Source organism: Chelonoidis abingdonii, chromosome 22 (assembly GCF_003597395.2).
Source record: "Chelonoidis abingdonii isolate Lonesome George chromosome 22, CheloAbing_2.0, whole genome shotgun sequence".
In the NCBI taxonomy this organism is placed as follows: domain Eukaryota; kingdom Metazoa; phylum Chordata; order Testudines; family Testudinidae; genus Chelonoidis; species Chelonoidis abingdonii.
Window position 1 is genome coordinate 24,842,604 of NC_133790.1, and position 26,766 is coordinate 24,869,369.

Genomic DNA, 26,766 nt, shown 5'->3' on the forward strand with positions numbered 1-26,766 from the left:
TGAGAACACTGACCAATACTTGCAAACGTAAGTGTGTGAAGTTAGACACGTACATCGCCTAGCCAATGGTTTCATTTCCAGGCATGCCGAGTGTCCATAATGGCTGCTGACATCAGTAGATGCTGCCAGGGGCCCAGCACCCCTGAAAATCCAGCCAAGTATGTCAGTGTCCGACTTCTCACCATGGCCTTCCCATGTGACTAGTTCCTCTTTGGGTGCCCAGCTTTACCATGGCCTTGATTCCCAGAGGGTGATGCCTCAGCAACATCACTAGTCATTTTGGGAAACGGTGGTCTCCGGGGCCTCATTCTTTAGCTACGGCTGGGTCTGAAGCCACTGGAAGCTGCCGGTGCTCAGCACCTCTGAGAATCAGGCCCCTCCATTTGAAACGTTGGCCTGGACAGAGTGAGAAAAATGGTGAAACAGGCCCTGGTTTACCTTGTTCGGGGCTCCCAGCTGCTGGGGTGAGCAGAGCGCTCATACCTCACTCTATAAAGCAGAACGTCCGCTGGGACTTGGGGCCAGATGAATTGGCAGAGCCTGTACAGGACAGACTGGGTGGCGGTGTTTTCTGCAGCCCCATGCTCCTTCTGCTCTGAAAGCCCCAACCACACAGTGACTTGGAAAGCTGCACTGGTGACTTGGAAAGCTGCACCACTCTCATAGGCTTGTGTTGTATTTTCCTTCTTCCTCTCCCCCTGCCCTCCTTGTTCCTGCAGGACCATATTCCGGTGCCCTATCAGCCAGATTCCAGCAGCAACCCCTCCTCAACGACATCCTCCACCCCCTCCTCGCCGGCCCCGCCGTTACCGCCCAGCGCGACTCCGCCATCTCCCCTTCACCCCTCCCCGCAGTGCACGCGGCAGCAGAAGCAGTTCAACTTGCCAGGTACCTTGCTGCAGGCAGGCTGCCCCCACAGGAGGCGCCGTGAGGGGCTTTGAATAAATTGCTCTGTAACAAAGGCAGTTATCAGTCAGTCGCATGGAACTTGCTGAGTCCCCCATCCATGGGGGAGTCCATTCCCAGGGCTTGGCAGGGATCTCACCTGAATACGTCCTCAGGGCAGGGAGCCACGCTTCTCCCCTGTTACCGTTATGGGATGCTGGGTCTGCTTCTGGGATCCAAACAGGATGTTGAAAACCTTGGGAAGGGTTCAGAAAAGAGCGACAGGACTGATTCAGGGTCTGAGAGGGAGCGATTGACAAAGCTCCATCTGTTTGTCCAAGAGAAGGTTAAAGAGGTGACTTGATCTTAATCTACAAGGAGTAGAGATGTCCGGGAGCAGAGGGTTCTGTAAACTATCAACAATCATAACTAGATCCAATGGCTGGAAGTGGAAGCCAGATAAATCCAGGCTAGAAATAGGGAGCTGAATTGAAGCAAGAGTAATATACCACTGGAACAACCGACCAAGGGACATGAGGGCTCCATTGCTTCCAGCTTTTAAATCCAGTCTGCTCTAGCTCAGCCAGAAGTCATGGGCTTTGAGGCAGGAGTAACCGGGGGAGGTCCTTTGGCCTGCATGACGTAGGAGGTCAGACCGGATAATCTCATCGGTCCTTTCTGGCCTTAAGATCTGACTCATCTTGTCCAAGTGCAGTGCTCCTTCCTGGGTTTCTTCGAAATTCACAGGCCCTGCAGTCCAGTGGGAGGCTTAGTGTGCACTCAGCTCTGGTGAATGGCTCCCGAGTGGAGGGTGACACCCTCAGATGAACTCCATGATTTGCAGAGTGTGGTCAGAGGGAATACTCGCTTTTTCAACCAGCCCCTCCTCTGCTCCATAGAAGGACTGAGGGTTGAATGGAGGTGGGGATTAGCGGTATCCTCCCCAAACCAGCTTCCCCCACTTGAGATGCCAATGTGACGACACGGTTGATCTTTCATAACATGATGACTCCTTCCCTTCCTTTTGCATGCGTTCGGCAGTGAAACAGTGAGCAGTGTTGACATGTCCGTTGCCATCATTAGACTCCAGAGCTAGTAGCGCATTAAAATGGACAGGGGCAGTTCCCCCTTTCTGAGCTGTTGCTTTAGGCCGTATGGGTTCCATTCCATTCATGTTCTGAAGCTCGACTTTACAGCCATAAGGGCGAGGTGTGTCCTAAATGAAAGCCTGGGTTCTGGTGCACAAGCTGGCTGCCTCCTGAAAAGAACAGTCACTGAATCCCCATGGACTGACCCATTTCAACCCTAGAGGGAAGCACCCTCTCTAGGAGCAGGAATTCACTCCCAGCCCATTCATTCTCTAGGCAGGCAGGCCACTCTTCGTGGCCCAGGCAATACTCGCCTATTCTGGTGATGCTGCCAATTAGTGCCTGCTTGTTCTTGGTAGTCCCTGTGTCATAGAAACCCATTAACCAGGATCAACACCCGTTTTCTTGTCGAAGACCTCTAAACAGCCACCCACTGGTCACCACTTTCCCCTTCTGTCAGCCAGGGCTGGAATCAGGCCAGTGGCCCAGCAGCATGGCCAGTGGTTTCTGAGCTGCATGGGTGAGATTACTTTGTGGCATGTGTTCTCAGCCTGGGGGTCATACCCGTCCTCATTACCTTTAAGGGAGCAAGGTAACATGGAGTCCCAGGAGGGAAACAATTGGGTCCTAAAGAAACCAGATCTTACACCTTTCTGCTTGGCTACGTTTGATCCTGGCCCTCATCTCCTTGAATCGCCTGGAAAGGCTGAGAGATGGGGTGAGGGGGACTGAGCTGGGAATAAGTAACGGTCACCAGAGAGGTACCAGACTTTGCCAAATGGGGGAGTAGGGAGAGCAGCTTGCCAGCAGCAGCCAGGGTCTCCCGTCTCTAAGCTTTCTGAGCTGCCTCCTTTGCAGACAGTGTGTAGCCTCTCCAGATATTCATATGAAATTGGCATTCATTAGAAAGTCAGAATGGACAACTGAGGGAAGCAACGGAGCCATGGGAAGTGCTGCAAGGAAGCACTTGAAGCACTGATGGCCTTGTTGAGAGTTACTTGGGAAGGAACAGTGAGTGCTTAGGACATGTGCGGTATTGGGTGGCATTTGATTTTTTATCTAGTAACTGCACAGGGCACTCTCTCTAAGATATTTCCCTGATCTAAAACCAGTAAGTCAACTCTTCTGACCTACACACAGGCCCATTAGCGGCTCCTTTTTCACCACAGGTCGTTGGGATGTTTGTTCAACATTTTAAAAAAATGCACATGTGGGACGTTTAACGAGTAAGTGAACAAAGTCTTCTAACTCTCCCGTGTGATAGAGGCAGTATGTCCAACCTATCCCTATTGCACAAATGGGGAAACTCAGGCAGGGGTGCTGAGCAAACAGGTAGGGTCACATCACAAACCACTGGCAGAGCTGTGATTTCGCTCTAGCCCCAGCTCAATCCCGACCACACGGCCTCCTGAAAGCAACCAACCAAAGGCACTGCCCAAGGGCAGGTACAGGACGCGTAAAGAGCGACTTCTGGTTGAGAAAACCCAGAGCAGTGCTGAGGCTTCCATTCGGGCTCCCTGGCTGGGCTGCTTCCCCTAGAGCCAAAGGCTCTGGTTCAAGTCGTGGCTGCGTGCTAATTGGCAGAACACACACAACGATGGCTTAACTCCACACTGTTGGATCAGGCACCTGGCAGGGGCTGTACAAGGTTTCGTCATGCAGGGGCACCATGCATCATCAGACAGGTTTGCAACAGCCTGGCTGGGCCATTCCTTGGCCTCCCAGGAGCAGAGGCAGCCATTTGTGCTGACCTGGCCTGTGGCTTTATGCTTTGGACAAAGGGCTCCTTTGAGGGTAGGATAAATGCAGACTCTTTGATCATGTCAAGTCCTGCGCTGCCCTTAATCAAGTCCTAGTGCATGGGAGGAGGCAGACAGGGGCAAGCTTTGAAATGTCCCTCCTGGCTCAGTGCTGGCCACTAAGAAATGACCAATGGTTCCCTGCAGTTCAGAACTGCTGTTGCAGTCACTGGGGTGCATTTGCTGTGGCACAGTGGCTAGGATGTTGGGCAGGGTTCTAATCCCAGCTCTGCCACTGACTTGCTATGAGACCTTGGGTGAGTCACTGGGCTTCCGTGCCTTAGTTTCCCCATCTGTAACATAGGAATAATGATCCTGACCCCAGCTTTGTGAAGTACTTTGAGGTCTGTGGATGCAGAGCCGCAGGTGCATGCTATTTAGTATTATTATGTCCAGTAATTAATTTCAAAGGTAACTGCTAGCAACTGTAGTGACTGAGAGGATTTAAAAGCACCTACGCATTGTAGTTGGAATCAGGAATTAGGAGGGAATTTACCAACATGCCCCGTGCCCCAACTCAGATGTGCCTAGTTCTCAGGAGCGGTTTTGTGGAGTGGGCCTAGAATATTTCAGACCGATACAACTTGGGCTAATAAAGCAACCCCATTGTCCTGGGTACCCCACTCACTCAGCTCACTGTCTCCTCTCCTTCCTCCCAAGTCAGCTTTCTCACCCTACCTGGCTTCCCACTGGGACCGACTAAACAGACCCAGTGTCCAAGAAGAGGTTAAGTTCTCATTAACAATCCCATTTTTAGCTTCTGCTCTTCTCCACTGACAGCTCCTCCTTCCCACCAGAGGGACTGGGGTCCTCAAAGTGCTGCCCAGAACAGATTCTGTTGCAGCCTTGATCTGCAGTATCATAGAGGCAAAGTTCTTCCTGTTGTCTGACAAGTGTGGGACAGGATGCTTTTGCACAGGCGTAGTCCCCTCAGCTCCTAGGAAATGTGAGCACCCTCTCCATACTGTCTGCCTGAGGGAGAGATTTCCACACCTGTGTTTTCAATTGTATGTGTTTTAATGATGATGAATTTTGTTTAAAGTGGAAATAACGAAAAAAAAAAAAGTCAGTGGCAGCAGCTTCTTGTTGGAGCCATATGGCTGTTAGAGCTGCCAGCTTGCAGTGGTGGCACAGATGCCCATAACATGAGTCATTGCCACTGAATCATACGAGTTCATTCCAATGAGTTAATTAGACAAATTGGCATTTACACGGAGTAAACTCTGGATCGCCAGTCTCCAAGGCAGTCCATCCTCACTTCCCCTGCAAGGAGTGGAGAGACCAAGTCAGGAAAGATCAAACTCCCGAAGCTGGTACCTGCATGGCAACTCAGAGTGAGGGACGCTTTCTTAACGTGTTTCATTAGCAGCCTCACTCTGAGTGAAACGACCCCGAGCAGTGCTTGGGGTGCTTTTTCATCTCTGTGCTAGGGCTACCCCCGGGCAGCACGTCCCACTGCTGTCAAGATGCTAGTCTCAAGAATTTCAGCTTTTTTTAGAAGCTTTTTACAGGGTTAGGAGGTTTGAAATACAGCGACTTCTCCCCGGGAATCCAAGAGGCGTCCACTTTGATCTCAGCTCAGGGGAGAGTAGTTCCTGTCACACTGTAAACTGTGGTCTCGGGAGTTAATCAGGAGATGCTGAGCCAGATCCTTAGCTGGTGTAAATCAGCATAGCTGTATGGGCTTCAGTGGAACACTGCTTATTTACACCAGCTGTGCATCTGGCCCCATGGGTCAAATTCAGCTCTTAGTGTAGCACTAGGCACAGCTCCACCATGGCTTAAGTCATTGTCTCTTGTGGTCTTTAAAGAGTCCTTGGTGCTTTTCACAGTAACCCAGGAGTCCATTCTGATGTCGTGGCCAAATTCCTCTGTATAATTACATTTGGGTTCCCTGAGTATCCCCCATTGCTTTAATTGAATCCAATGTTCTTCATTGCCACCCGTAGCTACTGTGTAGTGCTGCTGCATCAGCGATTCCAGAGGTAACTGTGTTTTAGTGGTGGAAGAAGTGACTCTTATGCCATATGGACTTGATTCAACCATGTTGCACCCCACAGACCTTGTGGGAACAGCTTGGTGTGGGGCTGAGATTCATGCCAGAAGGCAGGTGGTTCTGCTGCAGTTCTGCAATGCAGAAGCAGCTTTACGTTTCAGCCCAGGCTCCCAGGAAGCCTTGCTGACGACTGACTCGATGTGCCTCATCAGTGCAGTTCCCAGGTGCCCTGCTCCGGCTTAGTGTCTGAACTGTGCCCAGGGGCTTCAGGCCCAGAGTGGGTGGTTGTGTGCGCTGCTGCGACACCCTTCCCATTCCCACAGCCACAGTCAGATTTTCATTGCCTGGGGACCTCAGTTTGGGTTCTGCCTCTTTGAAAAGCCTCCATTTATCCATGTCCAGGGTCAGCCACTTGCACCATCTTGATCCAGTATTGCACCCTAGCCTGGGTTTTCATGGCCCTGGCTGGCTTCTGGAAAGCTGGCCTGGGGGGTGGGTGAAGTGGGGGGAACTTACTCTTGGAGTGGTGTTTTGATGTACGTGCAGTGAGCGAGGGCAAGTCTATACTACAAACTTAAGTCGACATAAGTTACATCGACATGCAGCCACCGCAGTCATTACCGTGCTTTTGCACATCCACACTGCGCTCCTGGTGTCAGCAGCGAGTGTCTTCGCTGAGAGCACTTGCCCCAATTTCGCTGTCAGTGTGGGACACTGTAGGATGGCTTCAGAAAGGCAGCCATGGTCAATGTAAGCAATGCAGTGTCTGCACTGTCACTGCGCAAACCCAACTACATCAACCTCAGCGCTGTGCCTCTTGCAAGGGTGGAGCTATGTCAGTGGAGTGGGCGAGTTACCTCGGTGGGAGCTACATTTTAGCGTAGGTTCTTACAGAGTTAGGTCGACGTAAGCTGCCTAACTCTGTAGTATAGAGACAATGCGCTTCTGGAGCATAATTGCATTTCTGAGCTGTTTAAGAACACATGGCGCCAGCCTTCTGGCTTTAAACATCTACCTGAGGTGTAAAAATCACCCTCTGTTCTGCATCCTTGACGCATTGTCACATGAGATGTGATCATCTCCACCTTCGAACAGGCAGGTTGAGGAGCAGTCCCAGCTGCACTTTATGGGTAGGATCAGGCCCTGTGTTGGCTAGAAGCACTTACCTTCCATTCAGACCGTGGCTATCTGTTTTTCGTGGAGCCGGGGTCAAGGCTGAGAGCACTTACTCCTGGATGAGAGGCGGGAAAGGTTCACCATGGGCTGTAGGAATCCCGTGGAGTTGCACTTGTCTGCTCTTGTCCTAGAACTGAGGAGAAGGCTTCTGTGCTGGAGGAAAGAGTGCTCTCCTGGTCATTGCCTGTGTGTTCGCTGTTACCTTTTTTCTGTGTTTTGTGTGCCTTGGAGCTGCTGTGCAAAGTTTCCATTTGTAGATACTGTTACATAGTGGCCATCGTGTACTTCTAGGATGCTGTACCATACGCACACTGAAGATCTATATTTAAACAAAACAGCTCCAAGTGGGCAGGGCAGTCTGCCGCTTTGGGCAAATCCAATAAAGTGGGCGAAGGCAAAGAGACCCCAGAAAGGAGGAGCTGGAGGAAGACACACAGAAAAAATGCAGAGGTGAAATAACCTGCATAGAAAGGCCTGGTAGTGGGTCCTGCAGGCAGCCATCTGCTCACAGAGGGGCTTCTACAGTCAGAGGTGACCCAGAACTGAGAAGGTCCTTCACAGACCTGATACAGTTGGGTACCTTGGGATGGAGAGCAAGGAAAGCTGTGCCCATCACACCCATCAGTAGGGACAACATGAAGCGGGGGCGGTGCTTGAGTGTCTCAGATTTAGATTATGAAGGCTGTCAGCAGGACCTAGAACTGAATTCACCTCTGTGCCCTTAGAAGCTCTCTGACTGGCTAGCTGCCACTTCCTTCCCTGTTGATCTAGAAAGCCATAGGCAGTTTTGATATCTGAGCAATGCCCCCTTCTCTGTCTGCCATTGGGACAGCTGAGACCACCTGGGAGGCTGCTGACAACAGTCCCAAGACTGATCACCTAAGAGATGGAGGCAGGGCATTTTCAGAGAAGGGTCTTTGGCTAGAATTCTCCTCCCCCACAATCCTGGTAGAGACTGAGGCCTCTAGGGTATGTCTACACTGCAGTTAGAGGTGTAGACATACCCACGCTGGTTTTGATCTAGCTTGAAGAACAATAGGGGTGACATACCCAGGGTCCTGAACTGGGAGAGGCTAGCTTGTGCCACTGCCCATGCTGCTGCGACTAGCTAGCTAGATGTGTCTACATGCACTGTAATCCCACCTCCCGACTCAGCATAGACAGACCCTAAGCTCATCTGTTTTCTCACGTTGCCGCCTGAGGGGCTTGCTTGTGAGTTGAGTATATGGGGCTGAAACTGGTTGTGCTGATTTTGATCAATGTGTCAATGTAGCTGTAGGGGGGTATGGGTGTATTTGCATTACAGCAGGAGTCACCAACCTGAGCCTGAGCAGGAGCCAGAATTTACTAATGTACATTGCAAAAGAGCCACAGTAAGACATCAGCAGCCCCCCATCAGCTCCTCCACCCCCCCGCTCCCAGTGCCTCCCGCCCACTGGCAGCCACACCAATCAGTGCCTCCCCCTTCCTTCTTGCACCTCCCGATCAGCTGTTTCATGGCATGCAGGAGGCTCGGAGGTAGGGGAGGAGGAACAGGAGTGTGGCAGGCTCAGGCTCAGGGGCGGGAAGGGGTGGAGTGGGGCAGGGCCTGTGAAAGAGCCAGGGGTTGAGTAGTGAGCCCCCCCCGGCACATTGGAAAGTTGGCACCTGTAGCTCCAGCCCCGGAGTCAGTGCCTGTACAAGGAGTTGCATATTAACTTCTGAAGAGCTGCATGTGGCTCTGGAGCCACAGGTTGGCCACCCCTGCGCTATGGGGATGACTGTGGTGGGCACATTTTTATAAGTAGAGCCACTCACTTCCTGGGCAGTGAGCTGTCTTGGCCAGCTACTGCGCTGCGATGGCACTGACAGGGAAAGGAGTGGACGGGCTGGCTGATCTCCAGTGGCATGGTAAGAAGCAGTAATATCAAAGGTCGTTCTGTTCCCCACATCTTTTAAGAGCCATCCTTGATTGTTAGCTGCCCTCAGGTTACCAGCGGTACCTCTCCTGTGCCGTGTTCATTAGATAATCAGTTGCTTAATGGGTGCCTGGTGCCTTAGACATGTAGTCTAGAAATGTCAGAGGAGTCCAAAGGACTTAAGTGCCCAAATCCCATTGGCTTTCAATTGGGTGGCCAAATCCCTCAGGTGGCTTTGGAAATCTCAGCAGCAAAGTGCTGCATAACTGCTAAGCTAAGAGCTGAAGACTGTAGAATGAGGGAGTTGAATTTTGATAGGTAACCTGGCTCCTAAACAGATCTAGGGCACGTAAAGCAGCCAGATGCTGGCCTGGTGATCTAGCTGTGGCCTGGCTGTTGTTATTGAAGTGCTGTCCACAGACTTGGCATTTGCACAAGGTACAAAATACCCAGTCCCTGCCCTGAAGAGCTTACGGTCTAAGGGCATGACTGCACTTCAAGTTGGAGGTGTGAATTCCACCTCGAGGAGACATACTCACGCTAGCTCTGATCAGGTTAGCATGCTAAAAATAGAGTATAGCTGCAGGAGCACGAGTGGCAAGAGGGGCTAGTCACCTGCGTCCACACCTGTCTTAGATGTGTATTTGGGGCAGCTACCCCTCCCGCCCTGTTGTGGCTACATTCTATTTTTAGCATGTTAGCTCAATTTAGAGCTAGCGCGGATATGTCTCCTCAAGCTGGAATTTACATCTCCAGCTTGAAGCGTAGCCATACCCTAACAGACCCAAAGGAAATGGGGTGTGTTTGTGAGAGATTTAACTGAAGGCAAGTCCATGCCCTGAGCTGCCATGTGGGACAGTGGGATCAGATGCCCAATTCTGGTCTCTTACTCCCTGGTCCAGCAGAGGCTGGATGCTCTGTGATGCAGGACATAGAGATTTTGCAGATGCCACCCTTCCGATTGTGCTGTGTTGCCCTTGCTCACTTTTTTAACTTCTTCCTTTCTCCATTGCAAGCTTCCCACTACTACAAGTACAAGCAGCAGTTCATTTTCCCAGGTAAGTCATTCAAACGTAGTGCATGCAGAGTTACCCCTCTCTGATTTAGGAGCAGCAATACCTCCCTGTTATGAGTTGCATGTCTTACTGTCATTGTTTAGGGATCTGGATGGTGCGTGGGGTGGGGGATGGTCTTTAATCAGTTGGGACTTAAATGTGGGGAGGGGTTTTGGGTGGTGTTTCTTCTAGAAACAAATCATATGACGATGATTTGACTAAATTATTGAGGGTGAAATTCACCCCCTGTGCGGAGGGTCAGCTTCGGTCTCTCAGAATATGGGGGCATGGGGGTGAATGATACCCGTGCCTTGTGCTGGCTTTTTGCACAGGGGTGAGTTTCACCCTATAGCGAGTAAATTCACCCAAGAGTTGCAGTGTTTTTCAAGCAGGCCGGTCTCTTCTGAGGCTGTCCTTAGGGATAGGGTTTCCTGTGGGGAGGAGAGATGTAGTATTAGATGAGGAAAAGGAACTGGCAGGAAGCCCTGTCTGGAAGGTTTTCCCCTGCCCTAATCGAGGGTAGGTAGCAGGAGGTTTGGGAAGCCATGAGGGTAAGAAATAGATAGTTTTTTAAAGGTTAAATCCATCCCTAGGCAAGTTTGGGCTTCGTGACTGTTTGTCAGCTGAACTATTGAGCCTAGAGAAGAACATCGATTTGCCGTTCAGCACACATGGCTGTAAGCCATGGCGTGGGAGGGAAGCGTGGGTCAGCCGCAGGATGCCAGGAGAAACCTGCCAAGGGCAAGAAGTAGCTGTGGAAGCACCTGCTTCCTCTGGCTGTGTCTGTTCCTTTAATGTGAACTTCACATTAAACCAAGGCAGCCAGTGCCAGCTGGAGAAGCTCCTCATTGTCCTTGTTTACTGACTACAAGGTCCAGAGGAACTGGTAGAGTCTCTCAAGGTCTTTTATCCATCCTCTGGGGGTCTCCCTTCCAGTCTAACACCAACTGCCTCCGTCAAGCCCAGAAGTCACCTGATTCTCCACTGCTTTGCTCCTTGTGGAGTCACAGGCGCTTGTGCAAGGAAGTGCAAAGTGCTGAGGGATGTGGAGAATCCTGACATGGTCGCTTTTGATCCATGCTTTGCCCAGATTTCTGTGGCTCCAGTAGGTGCAGTGCCATGGGAAAGTGCTCAGTGGGAGCCAAGATGTAGCCGCTTCATCTCATATTTCCTTTTTCCTGCCAACCTCTCTTCCCTTTCTCCTCTTTCTCCTCCCCAGCCATCCTTCTCTGCTTTCCCCTCCCTCTCCAGGGCCCTTCCCCTGTCTTCACCTGACTCCCTTTGAAACAGGACTTCCTTTTCTCCTTCTCCCTCTTCCCTGAATGCTCCATCTTGGTCTCCTGCCCCTGTCAGAGGCAGTTCTTCCTCACGTTGGTTGGGTGACCGACTGGAGGTGCCACTGCCGAGGCTGTGCTGATGTCAGCATGGTGTTGGTTTGGGTTCAGCTCTGAGATGGGATAGAAGAGATTCTTCTCTCCCTTATGCAGGCGTGACCCCACCTCGGTGATTGAGAAGAGATGGTGGGCCAGAGACTAGGGGAAACCCCAGAAAATAATGGTTGTTTTACTGCAAACAAACTGCCTAGCTTGGAAACTAAACTCATGGCAGTGTGTCCTCCTCTCCGTTTTCACACTCTGCTCTCCTTTGTTTTCAGATGTTGTGCCTGAGACACCGACCCGGGCGCCTCAAGTTATCCTTCATCCAGTCAATTCTAATCCAATGTAAGTGGGGCTCTTGCCTTGTCTTTTTACAGTCCTCTTCACGTTGTGTTCTTCACTCCCTTGCACCCACGCTCTTGAGGATCACCTGCTAGGGACACTGGCACCTTCACTGGTTGCATGACTGACAGCTGCCTGCTTGCTGTGTGCAAAGGTCATCCATGGAAGTGGCAAACCGGTTTATTTTGGTAAGCAGACCTGTGCCGATGGATCCTCCTGTCCAACTAGGACCAGAATTCCAGGGCAATGATCCGAATGAGCACAGTGGGGACAGGTAGATGTGTCACTTGCCTGTGGATTTACAGCACTGAGATATGAAGATTGAGCTAAAGAGGCACATGGAGTATGCAGTCCCGGCCTCCCCTTCCATCCTGGCTAGTCTCCTTAACTGTCCAGTTCATAAGAACATAAGAACGGCCGTACTGGGTCAGACCAAAGGGCCATCCAGCCTAGTATTCTGTCTTCCGACAGTGGCCAATGCCAGGTGCCCCAGAGGGGGTGAACCTAACAGGCAATGATCAAGTGATGTCTCTCCTGCCATCCATCTCCACCCTCTGACAAACAGAGGCTAGGAACACCATTCCTTACCCATCCTGGCTAACAGCCATTAATGGACTTAACCACCTGAATTTATCCAGTTCTCTTTTAAACCCTGTTATAGTCCCAGCCTTCAGAACCAACTCAGGTAAGGATTTCCACAGGTTGACTGTGCACTGTGTGAAGAAGAACTTCCTTTGATTTGTTTTAAAAACCTGCTGCCCATTCATTTCATTTGGTGGCCCCTAGTTCTTGTATTATGGGAACAAGTAAATAACTTTTCCTTATCTACTTTCTCCACATCACTCATGATTTTGTAGACCTCTATCATATCCCCCCTTAGTCTCCTCTTTTCTAAGCTGAAGAGTCCTAGCCTCTCTCCTCATATGGGACCTGTTCCAACCCCCTAATCATTTTAGTATTCTTCTCTGAACCTCTTCTAATGCCAGTTCAATCTCACCTTGTAATTTACTCCTGTCGTCTACCATTATCTGGCTTTTGTTCCCTCTCCTTCCTCCACCACGCTGCCTGGATGCCAGCAGGGGGTTGCTTGCAATCTGTTCCAGTGCCCAGCCTGGAGCAGCAAGTACAGGGAAAGTCTGGCTTCGCCCCTGCCCTGGGATGGAGTGTGTTCAGTTGGTCTGTGGAGACGTGCAGTCTGGTCAGCACTAGGAGCTGTGAAAGACTTGAGCATGCTCAGTGAGGATGGAATCTTCAAAGATTTGAGGGGCTAAAAATCTAAGAAGTCTCTTCTGAGCATGTGCAAACTAACAGTTTTCCCAGGGCTTATAATTTGGCCAAATGGGGTGCATTTTTACAGAGATGGCAAAAGGCACATTCCTGACCCAAAGGCCAACCTCTTGCCAAATTTCAAACTCCTATTTCAAAGCACAGGGATGTGAGAGCTGTTCAAAGAAAAGGTTGCAATACTTTTCCCCCCTAGCCTGGTTCTCAGAAATGGCTATACCATTTTGTCTGAAATTAAAAAAAAACAAAACCAATCTGAAGCAGACACTTATCATGGAAAACTTCATAAGAACAGCACAGTGGGTCAGACCAAAGGTCTATCTAGCCCAGTATCCTGTCTTCTGACAGTGGCCAGTGCCAGGTGCTTCAGAGGGAATGAACAGAACAGATCATCATCAAGTGATCCACTTCAGCCACATGGTTAAAGTTTGGAAAAATTCGATGCAACTGAAAACAGGAAGCACTGGATAACCTGAACAAAAGCAGGACTCCCAGCTCCACCAATAGTATTTGTTAAGCTCTCTAAAGTTTGCATTAGGTGTCTAAAGAACTCATGAAACTTAGTCTATAATTGGCAGCTAGGAAAAGCTCTGCCAGGTGACCTTTGTTTTTGCTTTTATTTGTGGCTGCTTTCCCTATTTAGCTCCGTGTTCCCTAAGATCTTCCTGGTGAATGCTCTGATCAGCGTTGCATTAGCAGCACCCAGCAGTGCTGGTACATTTCAGGAGCTGTTGCCATTCCTTTTTATAAACTCCGCTTTTGGGGGATTATATAACTCAGAAATTTAGCAACTAAGATCTCAGCCCAAACAGAAATGTAGGTTCTATCAGGATCACCCACATTTTTCTAAATAGACTGGTAACCTGCTGCTGAGGGGGAGGGGGGGTAAAGAATTGCATCTGTGTCCAAGTGGGACCACCTGAATGACAAAGGCAGAGCTTCTGGTGGCCTGACAAATAATGCCATGAAGGTTATTTGATAGCCTGTGTCTGAGTCAAACTAGAGGTTAAAGTCCATTTTGCAACTCAAGCCAATGCGGGAGAGAGATGGAGATCTTACACCCAAATTCCCCTTGCTGCCTTCAAGCATATTTAGACCTTGTGAGATGGGTTGTACAGCTGTCACGCCTGCCTTCTGGTACATAAATAAATACATTCACATCAGAGGCATGCTGTAGTAAAGTAAGCTGAGGTACGTGGAGACTTTATAAATCTCTGGGCCAGATTCTGATCTCACTTCCACCAATGAAAATCTGAAGTAACTGCATTGACATCAGTGGTGTTAAATCCAGAGTGGTAAATCCAGAGTAACTGAGAAGCACTGAATCGATTTGGAAAGCAGGCTATAATCTCTACACTCTTAGAAATAGGGATCATTATTACTACTATTATTAAAAGCAAGGGGTGGAAAACTGCTTACCTGACTGTACAGCAGGTATAACAGATGGAAGCAAAATGGTTGCATGTTAGTCTGGGGTTTGCTACAGTTTTCATCTGCGTAGTTTTTTGCCAATTAAACTACCAGGACTCTTCTCATTTATACTTGTTTTGTGCAACTATAACTCCACTGATTCCAGTGGAGTAACTCTAAATTTACATTGGCACGTGACGGGGTGATCAGTTCTTGTCTTAAACATTTCCTCTGAAAGGTTTCTCCTCCACATTTAACACTTGAGACTTGATTCTCATTGACACTTAAGGCCCCTTTACTCTGCTCTGGAAAAATAGTCTTGATATAAGTGAGAAGTAGGCTCCAGAAACGTAAATCAGAGCGCGAAGGAATGACCAGAGAACAGAGTGTGCAGAGAGGACACAAAGCAGTCTCTTCACTGGATGGAAACTGATACAGCGGTCTGGGATAGAGGGACCTGGAGGATTTAACTGACAGTGTGTCTACAATGGCAGAGTTACAGCGCAGGCAGTTACAGTGCTGCTCAAAGAGCTCTGAAGGGAAACCGCTGTTGTGTGTTCACACTGTCAGCTGCCTGCGCAATAGTGTGTTCACACTTGTGGCATTTGCGGTGGTATTCAGAGTGTGGCATATTCTGGGCAGCTATCCCACAGAGCATCTCTTCCACTTATGCCACAAAGAGTTGTGGGAAGGCAGAGGGGATTGCGGGGCATCCTGGGTCCTGTCCCAATGTCCCATGATGCATTACTTCACATCCCAGCAATCCCTGTGCTTCTGTCCGCATTTGGTGCCATCTTTCAACGGTTTGTGTACTCCACGCTCTGCCTCTTCGGTCTGCAGGAATGGATCCCGCACCGTTGATCAATATGCTGCTTGCTCTAACATGTCACGAGTGGCAGTGAAGTTATTCCTTAAACTACAAAGGCAAGAGGAGTGTGACATTGAACTCGCCATGGGTAGTAGCTATGACACGAGATTGCTTGGGGCATTCATGGAGGTGCTGACCACCGTGGAATGCCGCTTTTGGGCTTGTGAAATAAGCACATCATGGGGCGTGTCTGGGATGATGAGCAGTGGCTGCAGAACTTTCAGATGAGGAAAGCCACATTCATGGGACTGTGTGATGAGCTTGCCCCAGCCCTGAGGTGCAGGGACACAAGAATGAGAGCTGCCCTGCCATTGGAGAAGCACATGGTGATTGCACGATGGAAGCTGGCTACTCCAGACTGCTGCCGATCGGTCCCTAACCAGTTCGGAGTGGGAAAGTCTTGGACTTGTGTTGATGGAAGTGTGCAGGGCCATTAATCACATCCTACTCCGAAAGACCCGTGACTCTGGGTAACATGCGTGACATTGTGAATGGCTTTGCACAAATGGGCTTCCCTAACTGCAGAGGGGCGATAGATGGCGCGCATATTCCAATTCTGGCACCTGACCATCTAGCCACCGAGTACATTAATTGAAAGGGGTATTTCTCAATGGTTCTCCGGGTGCTTGTGGATCACCGTAGGCATTTAATGGACATTAACGCAGGCTGGTCTGGAAAGGTGCATGAAGCACGCATCTTTCAGAACACTGATCTGTTCAGGAAGCTGCAAGAAGGGACTTTCTTCCCAGACTAGAAGATCACCGTAGGGAAAGTCAAAATTCCCATTGTGATCCTGGGAGACCTTGCTTACCCCTTAATGCTGTGGCTTATGAAGTCATACATGGGGCACCTTGACAGCATAGGCGCTGACTCCGTGGGTGCTCTGGGGCTAGAACACCCACGGGGAAAAATTAGTGGATGCTCTGCACCCACCAGCAGCCAAGCTCCCCTCCCCGCCCCCCATCCTACCTCATTTCTGCCTCTTCCTCCTCCCCTGAGCGCACCGTGTCCCCATTTCTCCACCTACCTCCCAGCGCTTGCCGCCATCAAACAGCTGTTTGGCAGTATATAGTATATAGCAAGCTCCGGGAGGGAAGCGGGGAGGAGCAGGAACGTGGCATGCTCAGGGGAGGAGGTGGGGAAGAGGTGGAGCTGAGGTGGGGATTTGGAGAAGGAGTCGGAATGGGGCAGAGAAGGGCAGGAGTTGGGGAAGGGACTTTGGCGAAGGGGTTGGGAGGGGAGGGGCAGGGGTGGAGTCAGGGCGGGGCCAGGGGCAGAGTGGGGGTCGAGCACCCACTGACACGAGCAGAAGTCAGCACCTATGCTTGACAGCAGCAAGGAGCAGTTCAACAACAGGCTAAGCAAGTGCAGAATGACTTTTGGCGGTTTAAAGGCCCGCTGGTGCTGCCTACATGGGGGATGGACCTGGCCGATGACTATTTCTATGCTTATAGCCATGTGCTGTATGCTCCATAATATTTGTGAAGGGAAGGGTGAAACCTTCACTCACGGCTGGACCACTGAGGCTCAGTGTCTGGAGGCTGAATTTGAACAGCCAGACACCAGGGCTATTAGAGGAGTGCAGTGTGGGGCCATAAGAATCAGGGATGCCTTGAGGCAGCAATTTGAAGCTGAAAGCCACTAATATTTGTTGCTATGCTCGGGAGTGCAGTGCTTGTAATGCTAGGAGGTGATTGTGATTGGTGCAGATGAAGCACTGTGAAGATGTAAGAATATTGCTGGTTGCTTTGCAGGGCTCTGTTTGCTTTCAATTAATGGAATAAAGATTGCTTTCAAACCAAAATAATTATTTTATTAAAAACAACAATCGGAAGAGAGAGACAAACAAAAAAACACATCAACACTGAGGGGGATGGGGGAAGGGGAAGGGTCCCAGGAGGAGGTGGAGTCCCAGGATGGTTAAAGATTTGTGTATGTCCAGGCATCATATTCAACCTTCTCCTTTGGAGTATAGTGCAGTGGGTACTGTACTTCAGCAGGGCTAAACTGCAGAGGGAGGGGTGTTGAGTGCAGTGGGTACTGGGAGTCCACAGGGCTGGACTGTGACGGTAGGAGTGGAATGCAGTGGGTACAGACTGAAGCCAGGAGTTGATAAGAGTGTGTTGGCAGTGTCTGGGGGGCGCATGGGCAAGAGTTTTGTGATAGTGGCTGCAGGGCTGGGTGGGTGTGGAGCTGCTTGGTTTGCAGTGCTAGTAGCACCTGAAGCATGTCCACTTGGCGCTTCACAATGTTTAAGAGTCACTCTGTGGCTTTGTTCTGGCACGCCACATTCTCCTTTCGGTCCTTCTTCTTGCTGTTCTGCCACTCCTTCAATTCCTGTGTTTTGGCCACAGAGTGCACATGACATCATGCAGAAAGTCCTCTTTAGTTTTTCGTGGCCACTTTCTAATTCTGCGCAGCCATTCAGCCGGCGATAACAAAGAGGGAGGCTGGGCTCCCAAGGTCTCCTCTGTGAAGCCAAAATGCAACATTTCACAGAAGCAGTGTTGTTTGCACCACACAGGCCACTGATTTAAAACACAGCCACTGGTCACATACCTGTCACTAACTGCCTGACCCCAGGCAAGCACACATGAGCCACAAGACCCCCATAATTGTGAGTAGCCGCAGGGGCAGGGGAAATCAGTGTTCCATGTCTGTACTGTACACTGGGCACAGTGTACCCAGCACTGCGAGGCGGCAGGGAGGGGCTTATAATCATTACAGTCCCCACATTTTCCACAGACTGTTCCTTATGGAAGGTATCTCACTTCTGAGGCTGAGCAGGGAATCAAGGGAGGGTCTTCTCCAAGCCCGCGGCTTCTGCCCTGGCCCTTAAGTGCTCGGCTGTGTGCAGCAATGGTCCCCTCCCCCCCATGGCGGCAGAGTGGCACGGGAAAGTAACTGTTAATGGGGCAAGAAACAAAGCAGCTCTGCCAAAGAACCCGCGGCAGCGGATTGCCCAGTGTCTCCATGAGAGTTCTGGAGATCTCTGAGGCAGATTCCCATGAAGCGAGGGAGTCAATCAACACCCTGTTCTGCCGCTCAGACTAGGCATGTGGTGGTACGCGCATCACACAGACACAAGCCTGCTTTCTGCAACCCTCCTGCCCCCAACAACTCGCTTCAGCAATTCCCCAAATCAAAGTCACTTACCAGCAGCCTCTTCTTCTGTTTGCACTTCGCCAAGATCTGACAGCTGTGACTGACTAGCCTCCTCCGGGGTAGAGAAGAGCTCCTGGCTGCATGCATCTCTGACCTCCAAGTTGTCCCCTGCCGCTGGGTCCCCCTCCCCCTCCACATCCTTGTCCAAGATTTCCTCCTCCTGGCTCGGTCCACTTTCGACTGTCACGCGAGCCACCGTAGTATCCACAGTGGCCTTTGCAGTGGAGGTGGGGTCACCACCAAGTATCGTGTCCAGCTCTTTGTAGAACCAACAGCTCATGGACACAGCACCGAAGCAGTGGTTTGCCTCCCGCGCCTTGTGGTAGGCGTTCCAGAGCTCCCTCACTTTGTCCCTGCACTGCAATGTGTCCTGGTCATGGCCCCTTTCTGTCATGCATCGTGAAATCTGTCCATAGGTGTCATAATTCCTAAGGTTAGAGCACAGCTAGGACTGGACAGCCTCCTCTCCCCAAATGCTGATGAGGTCCAGCAGCTTGGCATTGCTCCAAGTGGGGGATCGCCTGGTGCGTGGAGCAGGCATGGCCACCTGGAAAGATGCACTGAGACCACTGCACACGTCACCGAGCAAACAGGAAGGGGACTTTCAAAATTCCCAAGGAATTTAAGGAGTGTGGATGACAATTGGTCACCTGAGGGCAGGGCAGTAGCGTTCAAACCAATAACCAGATAGGTGAGAACAGGCATTGTGGGATATCTCCTGGAGGCCCATCGCAGCACTATAATCGACCAGGGTGTCTACACTGGCACTGCAGCGCTGTAGACCCAGCGCAGAAAGCTGTACGCCTCTCGTCAGGGTGGGTTTTTTTAAAGCACTACAACTGCGCAGTTTCTGCGCACTAAGCAGCTTGGCAGTGTGTGCGCCTCGGGAGTAGAAGCTTGCCAGTGTAGACAAGGCCTGACATTAACAGACAAGTGAAAGATTGAATCGGCAGCTGCACATAATTCAGCCTAAACCGAGCAGTGCATGACAGTGGTTTGCAGAAACCAATATTGTAATGGTCTCTGATACTCTAATAGCAATTACACTAAGGAGGACAGGCAGGGCTATGGCATGTGAATGCCTATGGGGCTTGGGCTAAGCTAAGCAAGCCCTTGCTTTCCTGCTAACAAGCTCTGCTGTATCCACTTTCAGTACTGTCATCCTTTGGTACTACAAACTAACCATGCTGTTACTGCTAATACTGCTTTGTGAATGCCTTACTGTGAATCCCTGTTGATTGCTATGGACACTGTGGTAGCACCTCAGGCATGCGTCAGGATCCCCGTGCGCTAGGTGCTGTCCAAGCACAGAACAAAAATACCATCCTCGCCCCAAAAAGCTGATAAAATAGTGTTCCTGGGCAAGACCCTGAGGCTCCTAATCAGTGTTTGTTGTGTCCTTATTCAGGCAAACTCCCTCGAGTCCCTGGTGTAAGGGCAGAATAAAACCTTGCCAAGGAGCACAGGAGATGGCTCAATAGTTATTTTGCAGCACCGGGGACTCTTCTGTGCTCCAGTCCTGCAATCACTAATGCATGTGAGGAACTTGACTCACCTCAGTGGTTCTGGTAGCTCTGTGGGGCTACTCCTGTGAGCAAAGGCTGGCCTTTGCAAGATCAGGGCCCTACGGAGCCAGTGTCATTAAGGATGTCAGACTCGCACCCTACCTGAGGCACCATAGTGACATCATAATTACGTCCAGCACTATAAAGGCTATCTCTGTTTCCGAGCCCTGCTTGCCAGGTGCAACGGGGAGCTGATGGAGGAACTCTTTACAATGCTCTCTTTTTGGTGATCCAGAAGTTCTAAAATTATGACAGTCAAAAAAATTCCTCTTTTCTTTTATGCCAAATAGATGGGGTTACCTGCAGCTTCATCTTCCAGCACATGTGCTAGAGACAACTATGCACTTTCCAGCCTTCCTAGGACCAGGGCATCCTTTGATCCTCAGACCCCCTTGTTACATTAACTGGTGATGGGTTCAAGTCACAGATTTGGGGTTGGAATTTTCTTTACTGGGGGAGGAGAGTGGGGGCCATTCAGACCTGTCTCTCTGAAATTAGCATGTCAACAAGGTGTGTAGCAAGCCCGAGGTTCCTGCACGCTGTTTTCTTTTGTCTTGGGGGAGGCTGAGCTGGAGGGAAGCAGGAGCTTACAGACATGTCCCGGTGCTGCTGTGCAGTGTCTGGGCACAGAACGTAGGGAACTTTCCATGCACGTGGTGGCATATTAATTTGTTTTATTTTTAACAGCCTTGAAGGAAATCCATTGCTTCAAATTGAAGTGGAGCCAACCTCCGAGGTAAGAGACATGCAATGCTACTTCAGGCTTTTTATTCCGTTGAAGAATGAAAGGAAAAGTTTACAACCTGAACTTCATTAAAACAAGACCCTGCCACGGCCTAATGCTTTGGCATCTTGTCCCCTTTATGATCTCTCTCTCTTCTCAGAGGCAGTTATATGGAGCTGGCTGGCCTCAGCATTGTACTTAATGGACCATTATATTATATACATCTCAGAGTGCATTGCACTGAAGCTGGCATAAAATTTGCATCTGCACTGTGAACTGGCCTGCAATTGAATTAATGGATGGATCTGATCCTACTCCGATTTATATGCTGGCTTTAGTGGAATTACCACTGCTGAACAGCAGTGGGAACAAACAGAGAACTAGGTTGGAGGGAGCATTGCTGTCCTGCTATCCCCAGTAGCTCAGAGGGAAGCAGGGTATAAAGGGGTCAATGCAGACTTTTAAGCTTTTAATAACAGACACCAGGATGGTGGGTCTCTGCTCAGACCAGGTGCAGAGCATAGATATAACAGGCACATGTGAAAAACCATCCTAAGGCTCTAAGCGATTTAGGAGCACAGGCTCCACTGACTTTCAATGTTACATGTGCTCTGAAATCACTTAGGCACTTCTAAAAATCTCATCCTGAAAGCGAAAGGGCCTGATTCTTGACTCACTTGCATGAGTTTTATGCCCATGTAACTCCATTCACTTCTATGGTGCTACATCAGTGCAACAGAGCAGAAGATCAGACCCCAAATGTGTCACAGCGACAACAGAAATTAGTAAAATAACATAGATACACTCTGGCCTAAATCTCTCTAGTTTTCCCTGATAATTTATAAATCTTTGAATTTGTCTGTCTATCGTAGGGTTATAGATCACTACAATACCCGAATGTCTAAAAGTAACTGCAGTAGCAAAGTCCCTTCATGGCTACCTTCAAGTCTATCTGTCCATCACAATACTGTGTCTATTTGCCAGGGCGCACTGAATGCAGTGAAAAATTATTTGAATTAACAATGAACAATGGCAAAATTCACCCGTGAATCATATTTGATCAGCTCAAGTATGTGTCTATCCTAATAGTGTGTGTCTGTCTGATCTTCTACTTACCGCTCTTCTGAGGGATTTTTTTTAATAGGGTCCAAATTCTGCTCTTGTTTACACTGTTGCAACTCTGTTGAAGGCAGTTTGCACCAGTATAAACAAGAGCAGAATTTTGTCCAATAGTGTATTTATATTTCAGTACAGTCTGTATGGGAATATCTGTATTTTGTGTGTGGGTGTAGGGGATTAGACTCTCAAATTTACACAAAACTTGCTAAAACATTTCATGAAGAAACAAACTCAGGATAGTTCTGAGGGAGTTTCAGTCTGCAGCCCTCTGGGCACTGCAGTAGTAGTGGGGAATCTTAGTGAGGCGAGGTTGAGCTTTGCAGGATCCACTGCTGGTGTCAGAAAAGCTATCCAAGAAAATAAGGTGTTGCATTTCAACCTCTTGCTTTGAGCATTTGGTCTGCAAGTTTCCATGGCGACTCACTGCAAACAAATGTTTCATTTCCCCCTTCTAATGCCCCAAAGCACAGTCTGGCTAGATCCAGGCAGTGGCTAGCAAACTTTCTGGTGCTCGCCATGTGCACCTGGCAGGTTTCCCGCCATGTTTGAAAAAGGTTTTCATGCAATCCAACTTTCCTAGGCTCTGCTTGTATCCCCTATTAATCCTAATCCCCAAGCCCCTCACTCTTGGTTTTACTCTCAAGTAGCCACCAAGCAGCACTGCTACAACACTAGCTAATCCCCTTCTCAGCAGAGTCTTGGCACCTCCTCTCCAAGCTCCCCTGCCATCTGGTTAATAGACTGCCTTGATGGAGTGGTCTCTTCCAAATCCTCCATCTGCCACCTAACCAGAGGAGGAGGAAGAATTGGGGGAGGGGAGAGGTGGGGATTATGACATTCCCAGGATGTGGCTTTGGCTGTGCCTGGATTCTTAGAAACACGTGTGCTGGCAAAAAGCAATCCTGGGAGGGAGTGGGATGGCTTGTGGCCATGATGGGTGCATCGCTGGGAACCACTCCACCTGGTTTAGTGGAAGCGCGTGTTCCCTTCCCACCCCTGGTTCCTGCATGCACAGATGCTGTGAAAATGGCTCTGGCTGACCCCACTCAGGCAAGCACCCCACTTGTCTCCCCGCAGAACGAGGAGGGGAATGACGAGGCTGAAGAGTCTGAGGACGACTTTGAGGAGATGAACCTCTCCCTCCTCTCCGCTCGCCACTTCCCACGCAAGGCCAGCCAGACCAGCATCTTTCTCCAGGAGTGGGACATCCCCTTCGAGCAGCTGGAGATTGGAGAGCTGATCGGCAAAGGGCGCTTTGGCCAGGTGTTCCATGGGCGCTGGCACGGCGAGGTGGCCATACGCCTCATCGACATCGAGAGGGACAATGAGGACCAGCTGAAGGCCTTCAAGCGGGAGGTGATGGCCTACAGGCAGACGCGGCACGAGAACGTGGTGCTGTTCATGGGGGCCTGCATGAGCCCTCCCCACCTCGCCATCATCACAAGGTAAGCTGTGGGCTCTGCCACCAAGCTGGGCAGCTGTCCCGAATCCATGCGGGGCAGGCCATCAAAGCTATGTGGTATCCTGGGCAGTCATAGTGAGGAGCTGGGATATCTTTGCCCTGTAACACAGGGTATTGCCTTCTCCAGGCCCTGCTGCTGGAGACGACGCTTTGGCACACCAGAGAGAGGCCTGGGCTCTTGGAACCTGTATATGTGGCTGTGAGGTCTGAGACTAGAGGATCTGGAGGCTCAAACATCCTCAGGGACACATGCCTCTCTTCTTCAGGAACCAAAGATCTAGGGATCAGTCCTGCCTGCGTTGGAGTTGATGGCTAAACTCTGGCTGATGTAATTGAAACAAGGAGCCAGCCATTGGTATGTTACAGCTGTCTGTAGGTTCCTCTAGAGGCAGTTACAGCTGACCTCCTTGGACAACTGAAATGCCTAGTATAGATTATGCTGATTAGCACCTTGTAAAGGCTTTTGAATTTAGTCATGAGCGAGAAGTGTTGTCCACTTGAACTAGAAGGGACATCACATGCTTTGGGTGTGAATGTGTCAGCGTAGATCTCTAAATGCAGTTGATGGAATTGCTATGCTTTCCGCTTGTCTGGTGTGTGAAGCCAAGTGACGACGGTTTCTGATAACTAGCATACAAATGGTGCCTCTCTGCTGGGAACGGGTCTAATTATGTAAGCTAGTTGAATACGTGGTGGTTTGCTACTGTGTAAGGACAACAGACTGCCTACAGGTTCCACAGATAACCTGGTGCTTTGCTGGTGCTGGGAAATATTTGCAAGCATCTGATTTCAAGGGTCTGCTGGGTTTGAAGGGCACTCGCACCCCCATGGGGAGCAGTAGACAGCAGTTTTTAATAGTGAACATGGCAGAGTTTCCTGGGCCATCTCCTGAGGGCCTTGCCTCAGGAGCGTGTGACAGGGCCCTAAGTAATGACAATGAAAGCTAGCAAATACTGTGTATCTGGGTTCCCCTGTAATACAGTGCGAGCCTTCACGGAAAGGGTCCAACTTAGGAACAGGGAAAATAATCACCCCATAATATTTAACCAATATTTACATTGTCAATGGACAAGTTATGATATGAGTGGGCAGTTACACAATTATTGGTGCCTAAACGGGATCAGTTTCTTCACCCTCGCAGAAAGGCAGGTGGTAGCCAGTCTCTATATAATAATAATACATTTATATAGCACTTTACATGTTCAAGGCACCGTACAGACGTTAACCAATGAATCCTCACAATGTCCCCAAGAAATAGGTCTGTACATATTGTTCCCATATAGCAGATGGGAGAACTGAGGCATGGAGATGAAGTAATGTGCACAAGACCATACAAGAAGTCAGTAGCAGAGTCTGGATTAGAACTCAGGACCTCCTGACTCCCAACCCTGTGCTCATTTCCCCTGCCCACGGCTGCAAGAAAAGGAGGGCACAAGAATGGATGCACTTGTAATAGGCACCTGCTAGAAAGGATTCTGCCTCTGAAAACCTGGTCCAAGTTGTTCACTTTCCTCTCCTACCCCTTACTCAATGGTCACCTAATCTCACTGTGCAACAAGATTAAAGAATTTGTCTTCTTATTGAATGACTTCCATCATGTGGCAAGCTCTACAAGGCTGCTCTGTTAGCAGGCAGCACTCGGGGCTTCAGCACTGAATCTTTCCACAGGCTAAATTATCACTGAAAAGTTCCTGCAAGGTGAGGCTACATTTCCAGACTTCTCTTGGCAGAATTTCAAACCCCCAGAATTTCAAAGTGCGCTGACATTGGAAAGCTTCAGAGACTCATTAGCCGTGAAATATTTCATCATCTTTTTCCTGATCTCCCTTGAAATGGCCCATTCCCAGATTGACTGATCCCAGTTCAATTGAATAATCAGGCACTGGGGAGAAGGGGTTCTTGCTGGCTCACTTAGTGTGCTGCACCTGATGTAATGCCAGGAGAGGCGGACACCGTGTCACATGGGCCAGTACTACTGCTCTTGCTCTGTTGAATTAAGTTGTCATTTGCATTCTGTCTTTTTAAGACATGGTTTTCAGGTGGCTTGAGTATTTCCCAGGGAAGAGGAAGAGAAGAATTCTTCAGGAAAATCCAAAGAGCAGGGGAGGTACAGCTGAAGCAAGGGTACAACAGAGGGGAAAAACTTGGAGTGAATATTGGGTATAGGTTCTTCAAAGTGAGACTTTAGACTCCTCTCCCAAGGGAAGTATTCAGAGCCCAATTGCTTGGGACACCACAGATTAAACAACTGTGGCAAATTGCCGGTATTGTTCTCTGGGTCTCGCGCTTTCTCTTCTCTGGGGTAGGTTCAGGGCGATATTGCTTGCCTCTGAACCAGTTCTTAATCACTCCCCTATCACTGCCCAGTGTCCTTGGAGAGGGGAAGTGGAGAGGGGGACCTGGGCCCGCCCTCTACTCCAGGTCCCAACCCAGGGGCCCTGGGTTGTGGTGAACCACTTGACTAGCGGTTTCTTCCCTGGGTTCTTCTCTCTCATACCCGTCAGCTTGTGAAGGGCTTCTCGTCCTTCTATACAAGCCTGGTGCCCCTTACTAGGGTTTCTTGTGGGCTTCCCAATCCACCGCAGCACTCCTCCAAACTTCTATTTCTCTCTGGACAAACTCTTCTCTTCTGCAATCTTGCACTCTGCTCCATCCAACCTTCTCTTCCACTAACCCCCTGTCTGACTGAAGCAGGGGTTTATATCCCCATGACTGGAGTCAGGTGCTCTAACTGAAGTCAGGTGCTCTAATTGGAGTCAGGTGCTCTAATTGGCCACAGCGTTCTAGTTAATCTAAGCAACCTTCCTCCTTGGCAGGGAATAAGGCCCCCTGCTAACACTCTTTGCTGCCCTCTGGCATGCTGTATCACAATCCCCCCCCCGTTAACACCAAGGGCGTTGGGTACCGGGACGAGAGGCATGTTGGCGTGAGAGGCCACAGCGTTGCCGGTTGGCTTCCAGCCTCATGCTGGACCTGAAAATGGAAAGGTTGCGAAAGAGAGGAACCACCTTGTCCACTTCTGGCGTTTCTTTCCTTGTTCCTATGCATCCACTGGAGCGGGGCTGTGACAGTCACAGGGTAAACCGCCGCCCCAGGAAGTAGTAGCGAGGAGCGTCTCCATAGCCCATTTTTATTGCCAGACATTCCTTTTCAACAACAAGCGTATTTCTTGTTTTCCCTGGGAGGAGCTTCCGGCTGAGTACAAGATGGGTGCCCTCCTCCCTACCACCTGGGAAAGGACGGCACCGGTCCCACCTCCGAGGCGTCGTCTCAGGATGATTCCTTCTCGAGTCTGGGGCCATGAGTACGGATGGCAGCATAGGCTGCCGCAAATCAGGAAATGCTGCTTCCGCGCATCTGTCACTTCAACTATCTCGGGGCCCCGAGCTTTTATCAGATCCGTTTCAATGGCCCGCTCTTGCGCAAATGAGGGGATGGAATCCTCCGATAGTATCCAACTTATCACCAAAATATGCTCTGACCTGCTTCTTGCAGATGGTCGAGGCCAATCTTGTATGCCTCCACCGTTCCATTGGGCTTCACCACCCCTCTTC

General features: G+C 50.0%; 1 protein-coding gene across 2 annotated transcripts in view; it reads left to right on the forward strand.

The window, feature by feature from the left end:
- The window catches only part of KSR2 (kinase suppressor of ras 2), a 281,411-nt gene that overhangs the window by 168,522 nt on the left and 86,123 nt on the right, over positions 1 to 26,766 (forward strand). For both annotated transcript variants that reach the window (XM_032800013.2, XM_032800014.1), the window contains exons 11-15: positions 720 to 888; positions 9,859 to 9,900; positions 11,552 to 11,618; positions 20,595 to 20,643; positions 22,828 to 23,195. In XM_032800013.2, coding sequence (XP_032655904.1) covers positions 720 to 888; positions 9,859 to 9,900; positions 11,552 to 11,618; positions 20,595 to 20,643; positions 22,828 to 23,195 — 695 coding nt within the window. The remainder of the gene's footprint in view (positions 1 to 719; positions 889 to 9,858; positions 9,901 to 11,551; positions 11,619 to 20,594; positions 20,644 to 22,827; positions 23,196 to 26,766) is intronic.